Genomic DNA, 17351 nt, shown 5'->3' with positions numbered 1-17351 from the left:
TGTTGCTCACCGGTACCGGAATGGTCTGCTGGGATGGCGGCAGTTTCGATTCTGCTGCCCGGCCAAGCTGAAGGACTAGAGATCGGTGGAATGCCATCCCAGACGTCCCATCAGCTACGGCATGATGATAAATGAACGAAGCCACAAATTGACAACTCCTGTCAGGGTCGTAGGTAATTCTCAGCCGCCAAAGGGGTGAGTTGTTGGTCATGGGCGAAAAATTTACATTGTGCTCATCCTCGAGGATCTGATCCAGCTTGTGCGGTCCAGTGACTTCCTCGAAGATGCCAGCGCAGGCCGAGAATCTGACCGTTTTGTCGAAACTGATTGAAGGCAATTGTGCAAAATAAGCCCCCGACTTGTCCTCGCCTACGATGGTGACGCTGAGGGATGGGTGCAGAGCGACGACACCCTTGACTGCATGATAGATCCTGGATCGCAGCTGCTCCAGCTCGATTGGACATGAATATGTATAGTATGCACTGACTCCGACATTGTTGTAGTACCCCAGTGAATGTCTAGCCGTTGCATGTTCTTCGAGGCGTCCTAGTTGCTCTGATCAACCAACAGCTTCTCGAAAAGGCCCACCACGAGACTCACCCACACCACGAAGTTTCTTCAGCGATTGAAGCTCGGCCATCAATTCGTACAGTCTAGGTATCAACTCCTTCCACGGTACTCCTCTTACACAAGCGTGATTAACCCGAAAATTCTATAATCTCAAGATACTTTCGCTCGATTGTAATGGAGTACTTATATTCTTTCCTTGGCTCGGCGTTTTTTCTTCCGATCCACGCTAGGTATGAGGCTCGGAGCCGTGAGTCTAAAAGGGCGCCTTCAGGTCCACTTCGCCCTTTCTCGGTCCTCTTGAATCGGAGCCGGGCAGTTGGCGCTGGCAATGTGGTTGCCCTATATTTATTTATCAGAGGTCTTCTGCAGCCGGTGGCAGATGCTAAATTAAACACAAAGCCCATTGACCCCAGCTGCAAACCAGAGACGACACACTTCTACCATAGTTCTATGATACGCGAATCATGTCTTCGTTTGTCAAATCCAGCTCCAGTGTGCAATCCTTCAACCCACACGGAGTATGGCTTTCCGGACCAATCTTCTCTCAGGTAGCTTCGACCAAGGGATTGGTGCGCATTGTGGCGACGGCAGGCCAGGTCGGAGTCGACGAGCACGGAGTCATCATCAAGGATCCCGAGGCTCAAATAGAACAAGCCTTTAAGAACTTGCGAAGATGTCTTGAGGCTGCAGGGGCGACGGTCAAAGACGTCTACAAAATGGTTTGGTACATTGTCAATTACGACCCCAAAAACCGGTTGTACCGGAAATCTTTGATCAAGTTCTTGGATGGACACCGGCCGGCGACTACAGCCATGGGAGTGGTAGCCCTAGCCGAACCGGATTATATCTTCGAGATCGAGGCTTACGCCGCTGTGAAGCAATTTCCACTCCAGATCGCGGATGTCGTGGTTGTGGGCGCTGGCCTCAGTGGCTTAAAGGCCGCATACGACGTTCAGAAATCAGGTCACACGTGTCTTGTGGTTGAAGCTAGAGACCGCGTTGGTGGTAAAACATGGTCTGTCGACCCTCTTGGACACAATAAATTTGTCGACTTAGGAGCAGCCTGGATCAACGACACGAATCAGTCTCACATCTACGAATTGGTCAAGATGCTAAGATTGCCCACGGCAAGCCAGAACATCTCAGGAAATGTCGTGCAGGAAGATATTGGAGGCCAATATTCAACTTATCCTTACGGCTCCACGCCCGTCGTAAGAGGTACCAATGGCCTGAGATCTGGACGGGCGGCTAATACTTATATAGGAGTTGTCTGAGCCGAATGGAGTTACCGACATGGTTAAGATTCGCGATCTGGCCGAAGGTGTATGCCAAAACATGGACATCCACAACCCGACCGGCACTGGGAAAGCCCTCGACAACATTACCCTGGAACAATGGGTAAGACAACAAACTTTGAGCGAGACCGCGCTCGCTTCAGTGCGCGTTTGGACCCGCGCGATGCTTGGCCTTGAGCCGTCAGACATGAGTGCTTTGTACTTTCTGGACTACTGCAAAAGTGGCGGCGGATTAATGCAGATGCGATCCGACAAAAAGAACGGAGGGCAATTCCTTAAGGTGGAAGGAGGTAAGACGCCATTGTTGTCATTTAGTCCTTAGCCGTCTAAAATCTTGTTAGGAACACAAAAGATTTCGGAAGGCCTAGCCGGGCTCTTGCAGCCAGGATCCGTTATACTAAGCAGTCCTGTCCGGAGCATTGAAGAAACCCATGACGGCACTTTGGTCTCTTCAGGGCGAGGTGACATCCTCTGTAAGCGTGTCATCGTCTCAATCCCGACACCACTATACAAAGAGATCACTTTTATACCATCTCTTCCAGAAGCTAAGCAAAGACTTGGCGAATCTAACAAGTTAGGCTACCAGCTGAAGGTTATGTTACTCTACGCTGAGCCGTGGTGGCGCTCCTACGGACTCTGTGGCCTTCTACAGTCTTTTGTGGGGCCAGTCTGCGTTACTCGGGATAGTAGCGTCGACCATCAAAGGACCTACTCACTGACATGCTTTGTCTCGGGAGAACCAGGGATTGAGCTCTCTCGTCGGTCTCAAGAGGAACGCTTCAAGGTTGTGCTTGCGCAGATTGAGCGTGCTTTCGGCCCCTTTGTCAATGGTCCAGTGCCTCAGCCATTGGCTGTTACAGAACACGAATGGGCAAAAGATCAATGGGCTCAAGGGTGCCCTTGTCCGGTTTCACCTCCGGGAATCATGACAGACTTTGGCCATGCGTTAAGGACACCGCATGGGAAAGTGCATTTTGTCGGCACGGAGACGGCATACGAGTGGAAAGGCTATATGGACGGAGCTGTGCGGTCGGGAACACGAGGCGCTCGAGAAGTTATCCACATGCTGGAACGCCCCAGAATATAGGCCTTTCGTAGCCAGTGCAGAAATTCAAGACCGAGCATCTTTCGCGCAGAAGTCCATTCAGGTAGTGGGTCTAATGGGTCAGTGTTGATATGGGACGCAATTTCAAGGCAAAAACTGGTAAGAGCTCAAGAAACATCGCCACACGTTATAGTGTTGCAACATAGCGCTCTGACTGCCCGTGGTGACGATTTGCCTCTTGGATTAGACATTCAGCTTACTCGCATCTCAATGCTCGGCTTCTTGGGGCTTGATGATCAGAACCACAAAATGAGCCGCATCATGTCGAGCGAGAATAACTATATGACATAAAGCAGACGAGTTCAGGGCGAAAGGGTGCGGGAGTTAGGGCAACCTTTTGCCCGAGAGTCCTTTGCTCAAGCAGCAGAACTCCTCTCGTTGGGGTGATGCTTGATGTTTCCAGCGTTAGATTGCACAACCTCAACCGAAGTACTCTTTCCGGACTCTTCAGCCGAGTGACCCAATTCCGTTCGAACGTGTAGTGGGACAATTACCCCTTCTTCATTATAATACTGCGTGTCCTTGGCGTATTTCCAGGTCACAAACAGGAGGATCGGGAAAGAAATGGCAGACAGAGCGAATGTAGCCGCGTTCTCGTGGCTGTACGGTGTGGCTGTCGAATCCATGGCAAACATAGTGCAGGTTCCCGCAGAAATAACTTTTGACAAGGTTGGTTAGTATGTAGTCTTCGTGACAAGGGTGACTTGTTTAACTCACAAGCGATGAATATACCCGCAATGCGCGCGACCTTGTCAGGTTGATTGGTGATGCAGCCGAACACATAGATAACGATATTCTGAAAGATGCCATACTGCCCGACCATGAATAGATATATTATCAACGCTCCGGGATAGGCATCGTCGTGAATATCAATCGAGGGTCCAGGAATCGAGCGGTCGAAATTCCAGCTGCTAAGCCAGATGGTCTGAGCAACGTAGGCACCCATTACCCAGACGGCGACGATGAAGATGCCAATGAATGCTCTGCGGCGTCGTGGTCCCAGGATGGGGCTGTCAAGAAGACAGCCAAACCCCAGCGTGACGGGCACTTGAATGGCGTTTCCAAGCATAGTATTCAATGTCCGTGAGCGAAGATTAAAGGCGTATGCATTGATCGAGGCCTGCATGGGAAAAAACATCTCCGGAGTGAAGAAGACCGGGAGCATGATCAGAATCGCCGGCTCTTTGAAGAGGACGAACATAGCCTTGAGGTTCTGCCACACCGGTATAGGATTATATTCAGCAATGGCAGTTCCATCGTTTCGGCGAAGTCGTTCCGTAGGAAGAAGGAGAACGGCCAGTCCTATCGACGCGACCTGGATACAGATGAAGACAACATACATGGAATGAGGAACGCCCAGAGATTTGGCTTTACAAAGAACATTGTTTCAGCAGTTGCGGAAAGGCATGCGACAAGACCTCTCACTCACCATTCCAGTTGATGCTACCAGCGCCTTGTGGTCAGAATCCTGATGTGAAATACTTCGTCACTCCAGTTGTGAACTTACCCAAGGGCGATACAGCCTCCGATTGTGCCACCTCCGACATTGGCGGTCCATTGCACGGCACGCCACATGCCTCGATTCTTCTCCTCCGAATAGCCGTTACTAGTGTAGGCCGCGGTCGTCCACATCAGGCCCGCTGTGAAGCCAAGGTAGAGCCCTGCAACCGTTGGATACCACAGATGGCCGAAGGAGTCAAAATACCACATTGATCCTGTAGTTGCTAGGCGTTAGCATTCATTGCCATGAATGCCATTAGGAGGTCACTCACCCGTAAATATGGGATACCCAGTAATGGCCAGGAGCAACGTATAACGAGGCCCAAGTCTGTTGAGTACGGTCGAGGCTCCTAGCCCGCTGAGGATAAATGCGCCATACAGGACAGCATTGCTGATGTTGGCCATGGTAATGGAGCTTGGACGACCACCGCCGGCGCCGAGGGTCTGGAAAATTCAGTGCCTCGCCGCTAATAAGATGCTTGACGAAAAATAACACACCGCGATGGTCAAGTACAAGCCTGGGTTGCAGAATAAAATCGCGCTGACGATCATGTTTTGGATGAATGGGCTTGAGGACGCTGTCAGTGCATTCGTCTCGGCCGTCAGAAATGAACTGCTAACTTGTTCAATCGCCACGGAGAGAGGCGAGTCTCGCCCACAACGAGAGCATTTTCATTTGACGTGCTTGGTACTAGAGGCATTCTATTCGGAATTCAGTTTGGTGAACTGAAACGGACAAGTGTGAGGTATTGAAAATATGGCTCTCAATCTCGGCTCTTTCGACGATTTCAATATTTCTGGGTGCATTGCGCAGACTTGCGTGAGTGTTCATCCCCTACTGATATATGTGTACGATGGCATCAGAGGTCTGAAGCGAATTAGTGCTCCTGGTTGATCTGACGGATAACACACCTGGACCGCGAAGACTACGAATAGAGAACTAGATCCACTTGCCCGAGAAGGAAAGAAAGATAACAAGATACTGAGACGACCACGGCGGCTCCGAGCCAAGCGGCCGGTCGGAACCTTGTTCTCGAGATCCTGAGATTTGACCGACTCCTTCAAGGCCCATTTTCGAAAGTGAACTACCAGATTGCAACGACTCCATGTCAGCCTTTTGAAGGACATTTTCGTCCGTGGTAAAAGAGTATTTGACACTGATAAGAGCCACCAGGCCTAACCTGAACTGTACGTGGGAAAGAACCACGACCACGTTAACATGGCCATCATCGATAGAGTGCCCAAAGACTATCCGGCGGAGATTACCGGCTACGCAGAGCCATGGCTTGCCTACCCAAACGACGTCTTGGACATCAAGGTAGGCAAAAAGAATCACCTACAGCTCACGTCATGATGGACCGGCTGACGAAGTAGGTGTCGTGCACGGAGCCAGAGTTCTCTTACCGCGTTGTACGCGTGATCCAGGGCGTGAACCTGCCACACTCACCGAAGGAACAGCTAGAAGAAATGTCTAGCATCCCCAGCGGGATAGCTAAGGGGTTCTACCAAGTGGCACGTTATGGCTCATATGCCGAAGTCTTGGATTGGTGCCCGTTGTCACTTGAGATCTCAACCTTGGAGCTGACATTCTACTTTCAAGCGCATCTGGTCCACGCAGGTCACCGCCAATCAATATGCTCAACGCTCGATGTAAACTCGAGAAGTGGATTCGCAGTCGTCATCAACGAGAATGGCCTTGTCGAACTCTGGGTCGGAACTGGAGATGAGGTGGTTGTCATGTCCACGACCTTTAGCCCACTTCCCCGACGTTGGGTCGGTGTCAAGCTGCTCCTTAGCCAAAAGACCGTCTCCTTCTGCCTTGAACCGCGTCCCTTTGTAGCGGAGAAGAGTCCATCAGGTTTACAGCTCGACGAATCATTGACGCATTCATTTACTCTCAATCGGAGGAGTCTGCTTTTCGCCGGCAGCTATGCTGAAACGCCAACCACCGCATTCTCCCGAGTGACCAACTTTTTCAACGGGCGCATCGATAGCCCAACCATCAGGTCATCAAAACACGGAATTATCGTCCAGTATGATTTTGCCCGTAACATCACAGAGGACACGATCCTCGATGTTTCAGGAGCTGGCCGTCACGGTACGCTCGTCAACGCTCCTACACGTGCTGTACGTGGGTATGACTGGGACGGAACAGAGGTCGATTGGACCAAGGCGAAATATGGCTACGGCGCCATCCATTTTCACGAGGACGACCTGGATGATGCGGCCTGGGAGACGGACTTCTCGATTCGAATCCCGCCGAATGCGCGGTCGGGCATCTATGCCGTGGAAGTTCAATCCACGAAGGGACGCAAAACTTCTGACATGATTACCTTCATCGTCGGTACGACCGAGAGAACAGCCTCGACGGCAAACGAAAAGATTGCTTTTGTGCTCCCGACGTTTACATACCTCGCCTACGCCAATGACAAGCTCGGTGACCCCAACAGATCATCATCTGGAGGAACAGGTGCGGCCTTGTGTGACATAGACCCTACACCCACAGTCAACTCTGACCGCAACCACCGCCGCCTTGACCTAGGCTTATCGACTTACGATGTTCATAATGATGGTTCTGCCAATGTTTATTCCACCGCGAGACGACCGATAATGAATCTTCGGCCGAATTCCGTTTCATATGGCCTTGGGCGCCCACGCCACCTAAGCGGCGATTCTATGATGATTGGATATCTGGAGCGGCTGGGCCTTCCATACGACGTTCTCACTGATCATGACTTACATAATCAAGGGGTTAATGCGCTGCTACCGTACTCCGTCGTCATTACTGGAGGCCATCCCGAATATCCCACTACCCAAGTATATGACGCATACCAACATTATGCGAATCGAGGCGGCAACATCATGTACCTAGGTGGCAATGGATTCTACTGGGTTACGGCATTTGACCCGCATCGTCCCTGGCGGGTTGAGGTCCGCCGGGGCGAATCTGGCGTCCGATCGTACTCTATGGAGGGCGGCGAATGGAGCCTAAGTCTCAACGGCCAGCTTGGTGGCCTGTGGAGATCTCGCGGTCGCTCCTCTCATGCCCTGTTTGGTATTGCGTTCTGTAGTCAAGGCCGCCCTCCTGGTGTCCCATATAAGAGGACGGACGCTGGAAAAGACCCTCAGTTTCGTTGGATGTTTGAAACACTAAAGGAGGATGAGCTTATTGGGGAGTTTGGGCTAGGTGGAGGAGCGAGTGGTGACGAGATGGATAGTTTCGATATACAACATGGTAGTCCGTTGAACGGCGTGGTCGTGGCGACAAGCACCGGCCATGATGATGGATTTGCCATTGCGAGCGAATGTGTTAAGTATCCGATTCTCGCAACAAGGGGCACAGAGACGCGAGAAGTGCGCTCCGATATGGTCTACTACGAAACAAATGCCGGCGGAGCGGTCTTCTCTGTTGGCAGTATCAACTGGTACCCATCCCTGGGGTGGAATAACTACGATAACAACGTTGCACGGCTTACGGGGAATGTAGTTCGAGAGTTCCTAAGACGGTCGACCGGGCGGATGAGATAGATTTATCATCTTCAACGAAAACTTGAGTCAGTGTTTCTCGTTGAAACAAAATGGGTGCTCTGTCGGTCGCTGACAAACGTCTGGATGGCCTGACTTGAAATGCAACTTCAGCTGCTTCAATGATCAGAAAGCTTTTTGGTCAATGCAATACCTAGTAGGAAGCAGCTCACCGCTCTTTCGGCTGTCTGATGTTGTCTAGGTGATCTCGGGTCCGAATCATGGAGATAACAATTCCACGAGGGAGACCATCGGGCCCACCTCTGACTCTAGTGCACGTGTCGCCAGATAACGAAGGCCTTAAGATGCATGGGGGTGGCATGAGTCTTGGAGCTATCTAGAAGAAGTAGATAACGATTTCGATTCTAGGCACCCGAAAATTCTACTGATCTAGTGCTTCGAAGTGTCTTTTAGTTGACCTTCATGCCTCTCTAGCTGTGCCGCCGTCTTAAGCATTCCCTAAATTCCGGAAACTATCAATAAGTACTCGGTAGTACGCTCAGTCTTCCACCATCCGTGACCAACGACATGCCGTTGATGTAGGCCCCCGCCCGGCTACACAGCCAGAGCACCGCACCAGCCATGTCAAGCTCGTCCCCCGTCCTCGTAGCCGGCACTCGACTCTTCTCCCACGTGCCTTCGACGTTGTGGTGGCCTGCTCGACCCTCCTGCGTGTAAAGGTCGTGCGTCATCTCGGTGTAGTAGTATCCTGGCACGATCGTGTTGGCGCGAATATCGTACTCGACCAGCACCGTGGCCAGCATCTTCATCATATGGATGAGGCCCGCCTTGGACGGGGAATAAATCATGTCAAACAGGAATTTGCGACTATAACCCCCGGTGGAGGCCGTAGCAATGATCTGCGGCCGAGGCTTGAAGTTGTCTGAAGTCGCCGGTAAAGGTCTGGTTTGATTACGGGCGTGTAGCAGAGGAAGGAACGCCGCAATGGTGAAGTGGACGGCCGTGACATTGACGGCGAATGTGTGATTGACTGCCTCGAAATCTGGTGCCCAGAGATTCTCGGCAAATTGCTCCAGGGGCAGATTTTGGCCTTTCTCGTCGGTGACCGGTGTTCCAGGAGCCATGACACCATGGTTGCAGATGAGGACGTCAAGCACTAGGCTTTTCGACCTGACTTGCTCGACACATAAGCGGAGGCTCTCCTTAGAGGTGACATCGCATGCCATGGGGTGTATGTTTTGTGTCGGCACAGATGCAGCAACCGATTCAAGAGATTCCAACCGTCGACCGAGGATGAAAACATTAGCGGCACCATTGAGAGCCAGAGCCCGTGCCATCATCGCCCCGAGCCCACTGCCGCCGCCCGTGATGACGATATTAAGATCAGTCACAGCGAAGAGGCTGCCGGCTTGCAGCTTGGAAATGTCGGTCTCCATGTTTGAGGTGAATAGGAGTGATTTCGCCCGAGGTGAAGTCGATCCAGAAAATGACGAGAGATGCGCTGGTACAGTATTAGTATGAGCATGAGTTTCACTGCGGTACCTTCATTGATGAGTGGATGGCCAACGCGACCATTGGTACTCAGTGGGTATGCATGACGTGCTTGTATTTACTCGGTCCCTCGGCTCCGAATTCTTTTAAACAAAGCCTACGCGGATCTCTGACTGGGTGATATCCGGGCATGCGATACGTTGAGGATATTCGTAGCAATACAAAACCGGCAGATCGGCATCCAGCGGTGTTGGAAAGAAAGATTGGCGTAGAGTCTCTGCCTTCTCTTCAAATTCGCGTATAAGTTACCACTGCTTCGGCGTCGTTGCTGAGCTGGTGTCAAGATCTTCTATCACCAACAATAGTATATTCATATATAGAGGTCGGCAGGAAGACTAATGGGACCGGTTCATTAAAGTGTGACAATAATCATGACGACAGGCTAGATTATGTTCGTAGTTCCGGCATATGTATACTTGAAGAGACAATGGAGAGGCGTAGGCTGCGGTCATTGGTAGTTCGAAGTTGGCGAACGCTGACGATAGGAAGCGGGAAACACAACTCCCCACGGGCGAACGCGGCCAGTGACAACCGCCTGTATATACAGTGTCAATTCTCCTCTCGTCTTCTGCCGTCAAATCTGTCCTCATTCATCTGAACCTCTGTCAATCGCCTTCATCAGATTTCTCTAGCTTTCCAGTCATGGCGACCTTCATCGCATATCAGCCTCGTGGAAATCCACCGCCCTCACGCAACTAAGCAAATCTCCCACAGCTGGGATTGCCGCTTATGCGTCGCGTAGAAAATACCTTTAACCTCTGAATCAGACAAAATCTGTAGGCGTGGCGGATTTGGTCGATTTTGTGGATTTGACTGCTTCTCCCCGGGAGACCTCTCGAAAGTGTCTGGTGCTGCGGGAACTTTTGGAGCCGATCGGTCACGCCCGAGACAATCGCGATATGCGATGGCTGTATATCATGGTAGCATCGCGACATACGGCGACCATATTGAGGCGGCTAAGATAAACAATCACGACGACAGCGATACTGACTAGAAAAGCGAAGCCAGTGACCTTCCGTCTCTCCATGATCTTTGCACGCGGAGCAGCAATCAACTTAGAGGCAGCGACGCACCTCACTACCAGGTCTTTACGTCGCGATATCCGGTCAGCGAGCCCTGTAAGCAATATGATCATAAGGGTAATGGCGGCGAAGTTGCCAACCTTATACCGGCGGATGTTAAAGGCGCTCAACTCGGTGCCAGCGAGTCGAGAAGACCCTACGTACCGAGGACCATACCGGGACCGTGCGACGCTGACATGATTCTAGATAATCACATTGTGCTGGACGACGGCTAATTCGTTGACATGCACCACGGCGGCACCCGCCTCGATGAGGCATTGCCTACCTGCGAAGCGGTGGACCCGGCATGCCCCGGCGATGAGTCCGTAAGTCCTTCTGAAGGAGATGTCGCTTCAAGCTCGGGCTATGGTAAGCACACCCCACGGTCATCTGTGACGTACAACAAGGATGACCGTATAGTTACGGGCAAGAAGAAGGCAATAGATCACACGCCGATGACGCTGTCCGCACCCGTACTCTAGCTACAGCTCGTGCTGATTACGAGTGCGGTGGCAACGGTGGTAATTTAGATGCCCCCGCGGCGATTAGGCGAATTCACGACGTCTTTGCTGAGTACGAGGAGGGCTGGTGGTTCTTACAACGGCGACTTCTTCAGCACGGGAATACAACAGAATCTTTTTGGATTTGCTGGCAAAGTACATAGAGAGAGACTGGATTGGGCTTTCCACAAACTCGGCAGTCCCTACGCCGACCAGGGTAAGCTGGTCGAGGCGGAGAAGATGTACACACGGGCGCTGTATGGCTATGAGGAGGCCCTTGGACTGAAGCACACATCGACACTCGATACGGCCAGCAATCTCGGTATCCTCTACGCAGAGAGAAATCTGGGAGCAGAGTGCGATTCATTTGGGTTGGCTGTGATCCGTCTGAAATGCGTCTTTGCTCTCTCGATTGAGGTGCCGAGAGTGGTCTTGACTCTTCGGCTTGATGCGTGAATTTTGGTATCATGTTACAGCGTTGCGAGCCATGCAAAAGGCGAGCTGGGAAAAGTCGAAGTTGCGGTTGGGATTGAACTCGAGCACGGTGGAAGATGCCTGATCCGGCAAAGCGCCGGTTGCCACAATTCCCTCACCCTGCGTGGTAATTGGTGCGAGGCCTGGTGGGCTAGTACTCATTGTCATCCACCACATATCACAGACTCAAACAGCATCATGCCGGCCCCTCCAGAAACCCCACCATCTTACGCAGTGGCAACCGGCTCTTCCACAACCTCCTCTAAATCGCAAACATCCTCCCTTCTCGAGGTTCTCCAATCCAAGAATGGAATTCCTACTCAAGCCCGACGGTCGATGGAGGAAGAGCAGAGACCTCTGCCAGCAGGATAGATTCGACAATAGGACGCAAAGGAAAACCACCAGTTCTTCATGAACACTAATACCGATCCTCCCAAATCGTACTGGGAACATCCCCTTGACGTTCCAGATGTTGTCAACAGCCTCAGCAGCGAAGAACGGGAGAGGCTGTAGGATCAAGAAGACAAGATGAGAAGGCAGCACGAACATCCGACCGACCATTCCGACGATAAGACTCATAACTCACCGCAGCCAGACCGGCCATCGAGGTTCCATGCACTTCCGAAAAAGAGTTTTGGGGAACTATTCAAAGACAAGGTGACCGGTACGACACACGATGAACGCGGTCGAGACCGGATCCAGATGGAAGAAGAAGAATGGCAATACTATGAAGCTCACGTGCGATTGCGGCAATGCATGCAGAGAGCCGGGTCAACCCCAATTGTTTGCCAAGGATAAATATGGCAAAATCATCTACATTGAGCCTCCGGGTGGTCCCGGCTATGGTTATGGTGGATACGGTGCGTCCGGATATGGCGTCAACCCATATGCCACAGGCCCATACGGAGATCCCAATTCCAGATTCATTCGCCCTGGCTATCCTTACAATCGGCCGTATGGCCCTTATTCTGGGGGTGGTTACGGTCTGCCAGTGGCAGGTGGCTTGCTGGCGGGTCGTTGCTGGGCGGGATATTGTTCTAAGCCGTGTTCAACCTTGAATCGAGGCTAAAGCGATGACAAAGGGTTGGAAGGATGGATGGATGATTCTTTTGGCAAACGGTCAAGATCCCAGCGTGGCGTTCTCTTCAATGATACCTCTGCGCTCCTCTGGCGCAACTCCGGACCAAGAAACCTTGTGCCTTTCTCAGCTGAAAATATGTTTATCATCTCTCATCCAAGTGATCTATGCTTCAATCAGCGACACCGATACCCTCTACGTTCACCATTCGTACCGTCCCGCCAAAGTCACAATATTTAAGCTAACGATCAATGTAGTCCTCATTGTGTAGCTCAATCAATTTTTTGGGTATCACCGCGTCGTTTCGACCAACTTTGTTGTACACTGTGATGAACCAGGAAACCTCGTATCGAAACTTAACGTAACACTGCCCAGGTCCGCAGAACGGGTTCAGTCTCCTAGAAAAGCTGCCCACGACGACGACCACCTTTACAAACCCAACCAGTGTTTTGTGCCGGGAACCTCAAGCCACCCTGTCAGGGGAGATCGTCCATGTTCACCCTCGGCCCTCGAGGTCGTAGACACGATCACTTGGTACGCGCCCTGCTCGAGGCACCAACTTTCCTCAACCTCGTCCCAATAGCTCATGGCGTACGGGTCGACCGGGATCTCGACCTCCTTAACTTCTCCGGGCTGCAGACGCACTTTGGCAAACCCGTGGAGTTCTTTCGTCGGCCGGACCATGCCGGAATCAGGTGCTCCCACGTAGACTTGCACGACTTCGGCGCCTGCGACCTGCCCAACATTCTTCACCTGGACACGAACCGAGGTCGGAGGGAAGGTCTTGTCATCCGGCTTTGAAGGCGCCATCGAGACGTCCACATCGCGCATGTCGAATTCCGTGTAGGAGAGACCGTGGCCGAAGCTCCATTTCGGTGGTCGACCAACTTTGTCATAGTATCGATAGCCCACGAAAACCTCCTCGCCATAGATACATCGATCCTGGGTCGCGCCAAAGTTGAGATAGGTCGGGTTGTCGCGGGCGTCGTGCGGCCAGGACATGGGCAGTTTCCCGCACGGGTTGAAGTCGCCAAAGAGGACATCGGCGATGCCGTTGCCGGCTTCGTTGCCGCCGAACCAGGCTTGGACGATGGCCGGGACCTGATGCGCCCACGGCACCGAGATGGGAGTGCCGGACAGATTGACGACCACAGTTCGCGGGCAAGCTGATGCGACCCGCGAGATCATCGTGTCCACGTGTGGTGGAAGAGACAGGGTCGCACGATCATGCCCTTCGCCTTCCCAGTCGCCCTAGCGTTCAAGATGTCAGTTGGTAGCCCTCGATGGGCGCGCAAAGGCGACCAGCGGACTGCTGACGCCAAACCTGACCAGGGGTCCGGGGACGACGATACAGGGGGAGAAGGGAACTTACATTGAGGCCTGTGCAGATGATTGCGTACTCGGCCGCCGCAGCTGCTTTCTCTGCTCTTCTGATACCTTCTTCGACGTCGATTCGAGGGCACGCACCTAGGCGGATGCCGCCTCCACCCAGTCCTATCCCCCCAGCCGGGTGACATTTCGAAGTCGCGGCGCTGCCAAAGTCCACGCGCAGCTTGTAGACTTTTCCGGCTTCGACGCTCACGGCCCCACGCTCTTCACGGGTCCCTTCGGAGAAGAAGGATGTTCCCGACGTCTGCGTTGTGCTGTTATCGATGACCAATTCGTCGTTGACGTAGAGATTCGCGGTCCCGAAGCAACAAAGACCAAAATCCCACTCGCCCGAGACATCCGGCACGAGTTCGGCCGTCAGCACTCCATAGAACAGGTCAAAGTTTAAAGCGGGGTGGCTGTAATCTCCCAGTTGGAAGTATGTCCTAACCAGAGGCATTTTCACGATCGGCACTCTTGTCGTCGTCGGCGTCGTCGTCGAAGGTGGTTCGTTGAACAAGACGAGCTCAAGGTCGCGCAGAAGTCGAGCGTTGAGTAGAGGCAGCATTCGGTGGGCATACGCCCCGACTTCAAAGGTGATGTCGCATGTCTCGCCGAGCTTGGACTTGATGGCATCGCCGGGATGGATCGTGTAGTAGGGCTCAAGGCTCGTGCTTCCGAGTCCCAGTACGGACAGATCTTGCATGTGGGAACCGATCAACGCCAGCTTCTTCATCCTCTTTGGGAGTGGCAACAGCTTGCCCTCGTTCTGCAGGAGAACGATACTGCTATCACAGAGCTCTCTATTCAAAAGACGGTCCTGGAGACAGTCTCGCTGACCTTCTGTCTCAGAGACGGGTGCATGGCTTGCTTTGCGGACGAAGTTCAGCACGGTTCGCGCCCGCTGAGCCAGCGCAGACTGCTTGACGTCGCCCGTGGCCAGCGCCGTCTTAAGCCCTTCCCCGCGGAAGATGGTGGGCCCTGGCATCTCAAGATCGAGACCTGCGTTGATCGCGCTGTGGCCCACGTAGGTGCCGAACCTAGCAAAAGCATATCTCAGCCGATAGGGGCTTCGAGTCGAGGGGAGCAACGTCAGGAGCCATATACACACCAATCACTCATCACCAGCGGATTCCATTTCCACTCTCCCCGAAGGATGGTTTCTATCAGCGGAGTCTCGGAGCTGTGATGGCCGTTCAGTTTGTTGTACGCCGTCATCAATGCCCCCGGGTTGACGTCCCGGGCGGCGATCTGAAACGGTCGCAGGTGGATTTCTCTCAACGCGCGTGCGGACACGATGGCGTTGAGTTTCGATTTCCCATTCTCTTGGTCGTTACACAAGAAGTGCTTGATGGTGGCTTGGACCCCGGTCGATTGGCAGCCTCGAATCATCTCACTCGCCAACGACCCCGTCAAGTAAGGATCCTCCCCGAAAGCTTCGACGCCGCGACCGCCCAACGGGGAGCGTTGGATGTTCACCGTCGGTCCCAGCCAACAGTGAGCGCCTTTGGCGAGACACTCGTTCCCGAGGAGCTCGCCGGCCTGGAACAGCAAAGACTTGTCCCAGGTCGCCGCTAGCGCCGTGCCACAAGGAATCGCCGCCGCCGGGGGCCCTTGAAAGAATTTGGTGCCGCGGATCCCTGCCGGGCCATCGCTCATGCGGATCGAGGGAACGCCGTGTTCTTCGATCGCGTGGGTGTGCCACCAGTCTCGCCCTGCTGGGGTCTGAGCAAATGTACCGTCAGACTGTGTTACAACATCGGCGACTCTCACCTGTGAGGAGCAGAATCTTCTGATGCTCGGTGAGCTTGGACAGTACGTCTTCCACATCGAATGGGGCATGTGAAGGCGCCATTGGTTGCTAGCGACAAAGCTCGTCCTCACTCAGAAATACCTTTCATCCAGCAAAGGCAGGTTCACTCGTCCAGCAAAGACTGGGTGCTTTGGCATTCCAAGGGGCAGGTAAATGGCGAAGCCATGTCTTTTGATCCGGAGCAATATATGCCATATCGTCAAGACACTGAAATAGGTATGGTGCAGCCCCGTCTCCACGAAATATCAAAATCTGAACGCAATAGATACCCCTTGGAGATGTCAGGTCTCGGGGACGAAGATGGGCTGATGGTCTTGGTCGGTGCGCTGAGTGTGTTCAAACGAGGATCCCTTTCCCCTGTTGGGCCATCGTTTCCTGCCTCTAGTCCCCTCGTGTCCCAGGATATACTACACCGTATAGTCGTGATCAGGAGCTTTAATCGTCCCACATATAAGCGACTCGTTCGGCCTCATGATCCGAAGCCACGTTTACCGAGGAACAAGCAGTGTGGCTCCAATGAGCGCGACCGAGCTGTATCCACCCTGAAAAATGTTTCTTCCTACCCCCCACCGGCTGGTCCCGCGGCTGGTATCTCGACTGTCCCAACGGGATTCTGACTCGGGACTGGATGACTTGACCTCGACCTCTCCCACCGGCGAATCATCGGACATCACAACCAATCCCCTGGGTCCCTCCGGTTGATGTGGATGCTCAAGCTGATAACAGATCAGGACCATGGCCGAGGTTGTGCCAGTCTTTACCTAAGAAATCCATCACCTTTATCTCAACACCCGGCTATGACCGCTTTGGTGTCCTGGTCGGGCTCTTCTAGATGGTCTGAGGACATACATACTTTCTTGGAGTTCAAGTGTCATTATGCGCCACCACAGCAGGCACGGTCTGGAGATTGGGCTTTACAAAACATTGCGTTATCAGTTGTTGGAAGGATAGAGTTCAATCGTAGATATGGAGGGAAACACTTCATGTGACCGCGAGGTCGCAAGTATGAAGAATGCCTCTTCAGGCGTCTATATCTAGCCCCTCCGAATCAGGAGCACGGTCAAGGATGTTGAAGAGGTCATCGTTGCACCGCGGCAAATTGTATCGTTAAACCCTCAAAGAAATAACATTCGACCACGTCTATCTCCCACCCAGGCATGACAATGAGTCTGATTGAGGCTTTCTGGAAGCCCCGACCTCCTCAATCGTCGGGACGAATTGCCGTGCTGGTCATCGTTTGCTCTTGCGTCAATGCGGCAGTAAGGGTGGCGCATCCTGTATCCCTGGCGTTGATGCTGATGATTCTCTCCTCCAGACTATCGGCTATGATGGGTCCATGATGTACGTATATCTGTTTCGTCCCAGGGCGGTAATCTAGAGGAGAAGAAGGAAGAAGGAAGAAGGAAGAAGGAAGAAGGAAGAAGGAAGAAGGAAGGGAGGAGGAGGAGACGACAACAACAGGAGAACTTAAGAATGGAAGAATGATGTGATTGACCATCGCCTCTAACTCTAGGAACGGGCTAAACATCCTGCCCTCTTACTCCGAATAT

At 52.8% G+C, this 17351-nt stretch overlaps 4 protein-coding genes across 4 annotated transcripts; 2 read left to right on the top strand and 2 right to left on the bottom strand.

Annotated features, from left to right (window-relative positions):
- Positions 1 to 8471: 8471 nt before the first annotated feature.
- Positions 8472 to 9392, bottom strand: PV10_06395 (uncharacterized protein; the record flags this gene model as incomplete). The annotated part of the gene is made up of 1 exon (XM_016371186.1): positions 8472 to 9392. The coding sequence occupies one exon, from the start codon at positions 9390 to 9392 to the stop codon at positions 8472 to 8474; it is 921 nt and encodes a 306-aa protein (XP_016223479.1).
- A 1706-nt stretch (positions 9393 to 11098) lies between these two features.
- Positions 11099 to 11524, top strand: PV10_06394 (uncharacterized protein; the record flags this gene model as incomplete). The annotated part of the gene is made up of 1 exon (XM_016371185.1): positions 11099 to 11524. One exon carries the CDS (start codon positions 11099 to 11101, stop codon positions 11522 to 11524), a length of 426 nt encoding a protein of 141 aa, XP_016223478.1.
- Positions 11525 to 11753: 229 nt separating this feature from the next.
- PV10_06393 (uncharacterized protein) lies at positions 11754 to 12906 on the top strand. The gene has a single exon (XM_016371184.1). The coding sequence runs from the start codon at positions 12219 to 12221 to the stop codon at positions 12609 to 12611; it is 393 nt and encodes a 130-aa protein (XP_016223477.1). The 5' UTR covers positions 11754 to 12218; the 3' UTR covers positions 12612 to 12906.
- Positions 12907 to 12910: 4 nt separating this feature from the next.
- Positions 12911 to 16033, bottom strand: PV10_06392 (uncharacterized protein). Its single transcript, XM_016371183.1, has 4 exons — positions 15762 to 16033; positions 15100 to 15703; positions 13993 to 15028; positions 12911 to 13871 (listed from the first exon to the last, which is right to left on the bottom strand). Exons 1-4 carry the CDS (start codon positions 15841 to 15843, stop codon positions 13050 to 13052), a joined length of 2544 nt encoding a protein of 847 aa, XP_016223476.1. The 5' UTR covers positions 15844 to 16033; the 3' UTR covers positions 12911 to 13049.
- Between the last annotated feature and the right edge of the window lie 1318 nt (positions 16034 to 17351).

Source organism: Exophiala mesophila (assembly GCF_000836275.1).
Source record: "Exophiala mesophila strain CBS 40295 unplaced genomic scaffold supercont1.4, whole genome shotgun sequence".
In the NCBI taxonomy this organism is placed as follows: Eukaryota; Fungi; Ascomycota; class Eurotiomycetes; order Chaetothyriales; family Herpotrichiellaceae; genus Exophiala; species Exophiala mesophila.
This window is presented reverse-complemented; position numbering and strand designations above follow the sequence as displayed.

Coding starts and splice junctions, on each gene's coding strand:
- PV10_06393 (XM_016371184.1), top strand. CDS start 12,219: ATGAACGCGGTCGAGACCGGATCCAGATGGAAGAAGAAGAATGGCAAT.
- PV10_06392 (XM_016371183.1), bottom strand. CDS start 15,843: ATGGCGCCTTCACATGCCCCATTCGATGTGGAAGACGTACTGTCCAAG. Junction 15,029..15,099: donor CCGCTGGTGATGAGTGATTG/GTGTGTATATGG, acceptor TGCTTTTGCTAG/GTTCGGCACCTACGTGGGCC. Junction 13,872..13,992: donor TCATCTGCACAGGCCTCAAT/GTAAGTTCCCTT, acceptor CTTGAACGCTAG/GGCGACTGGGAAGGCGAAGG.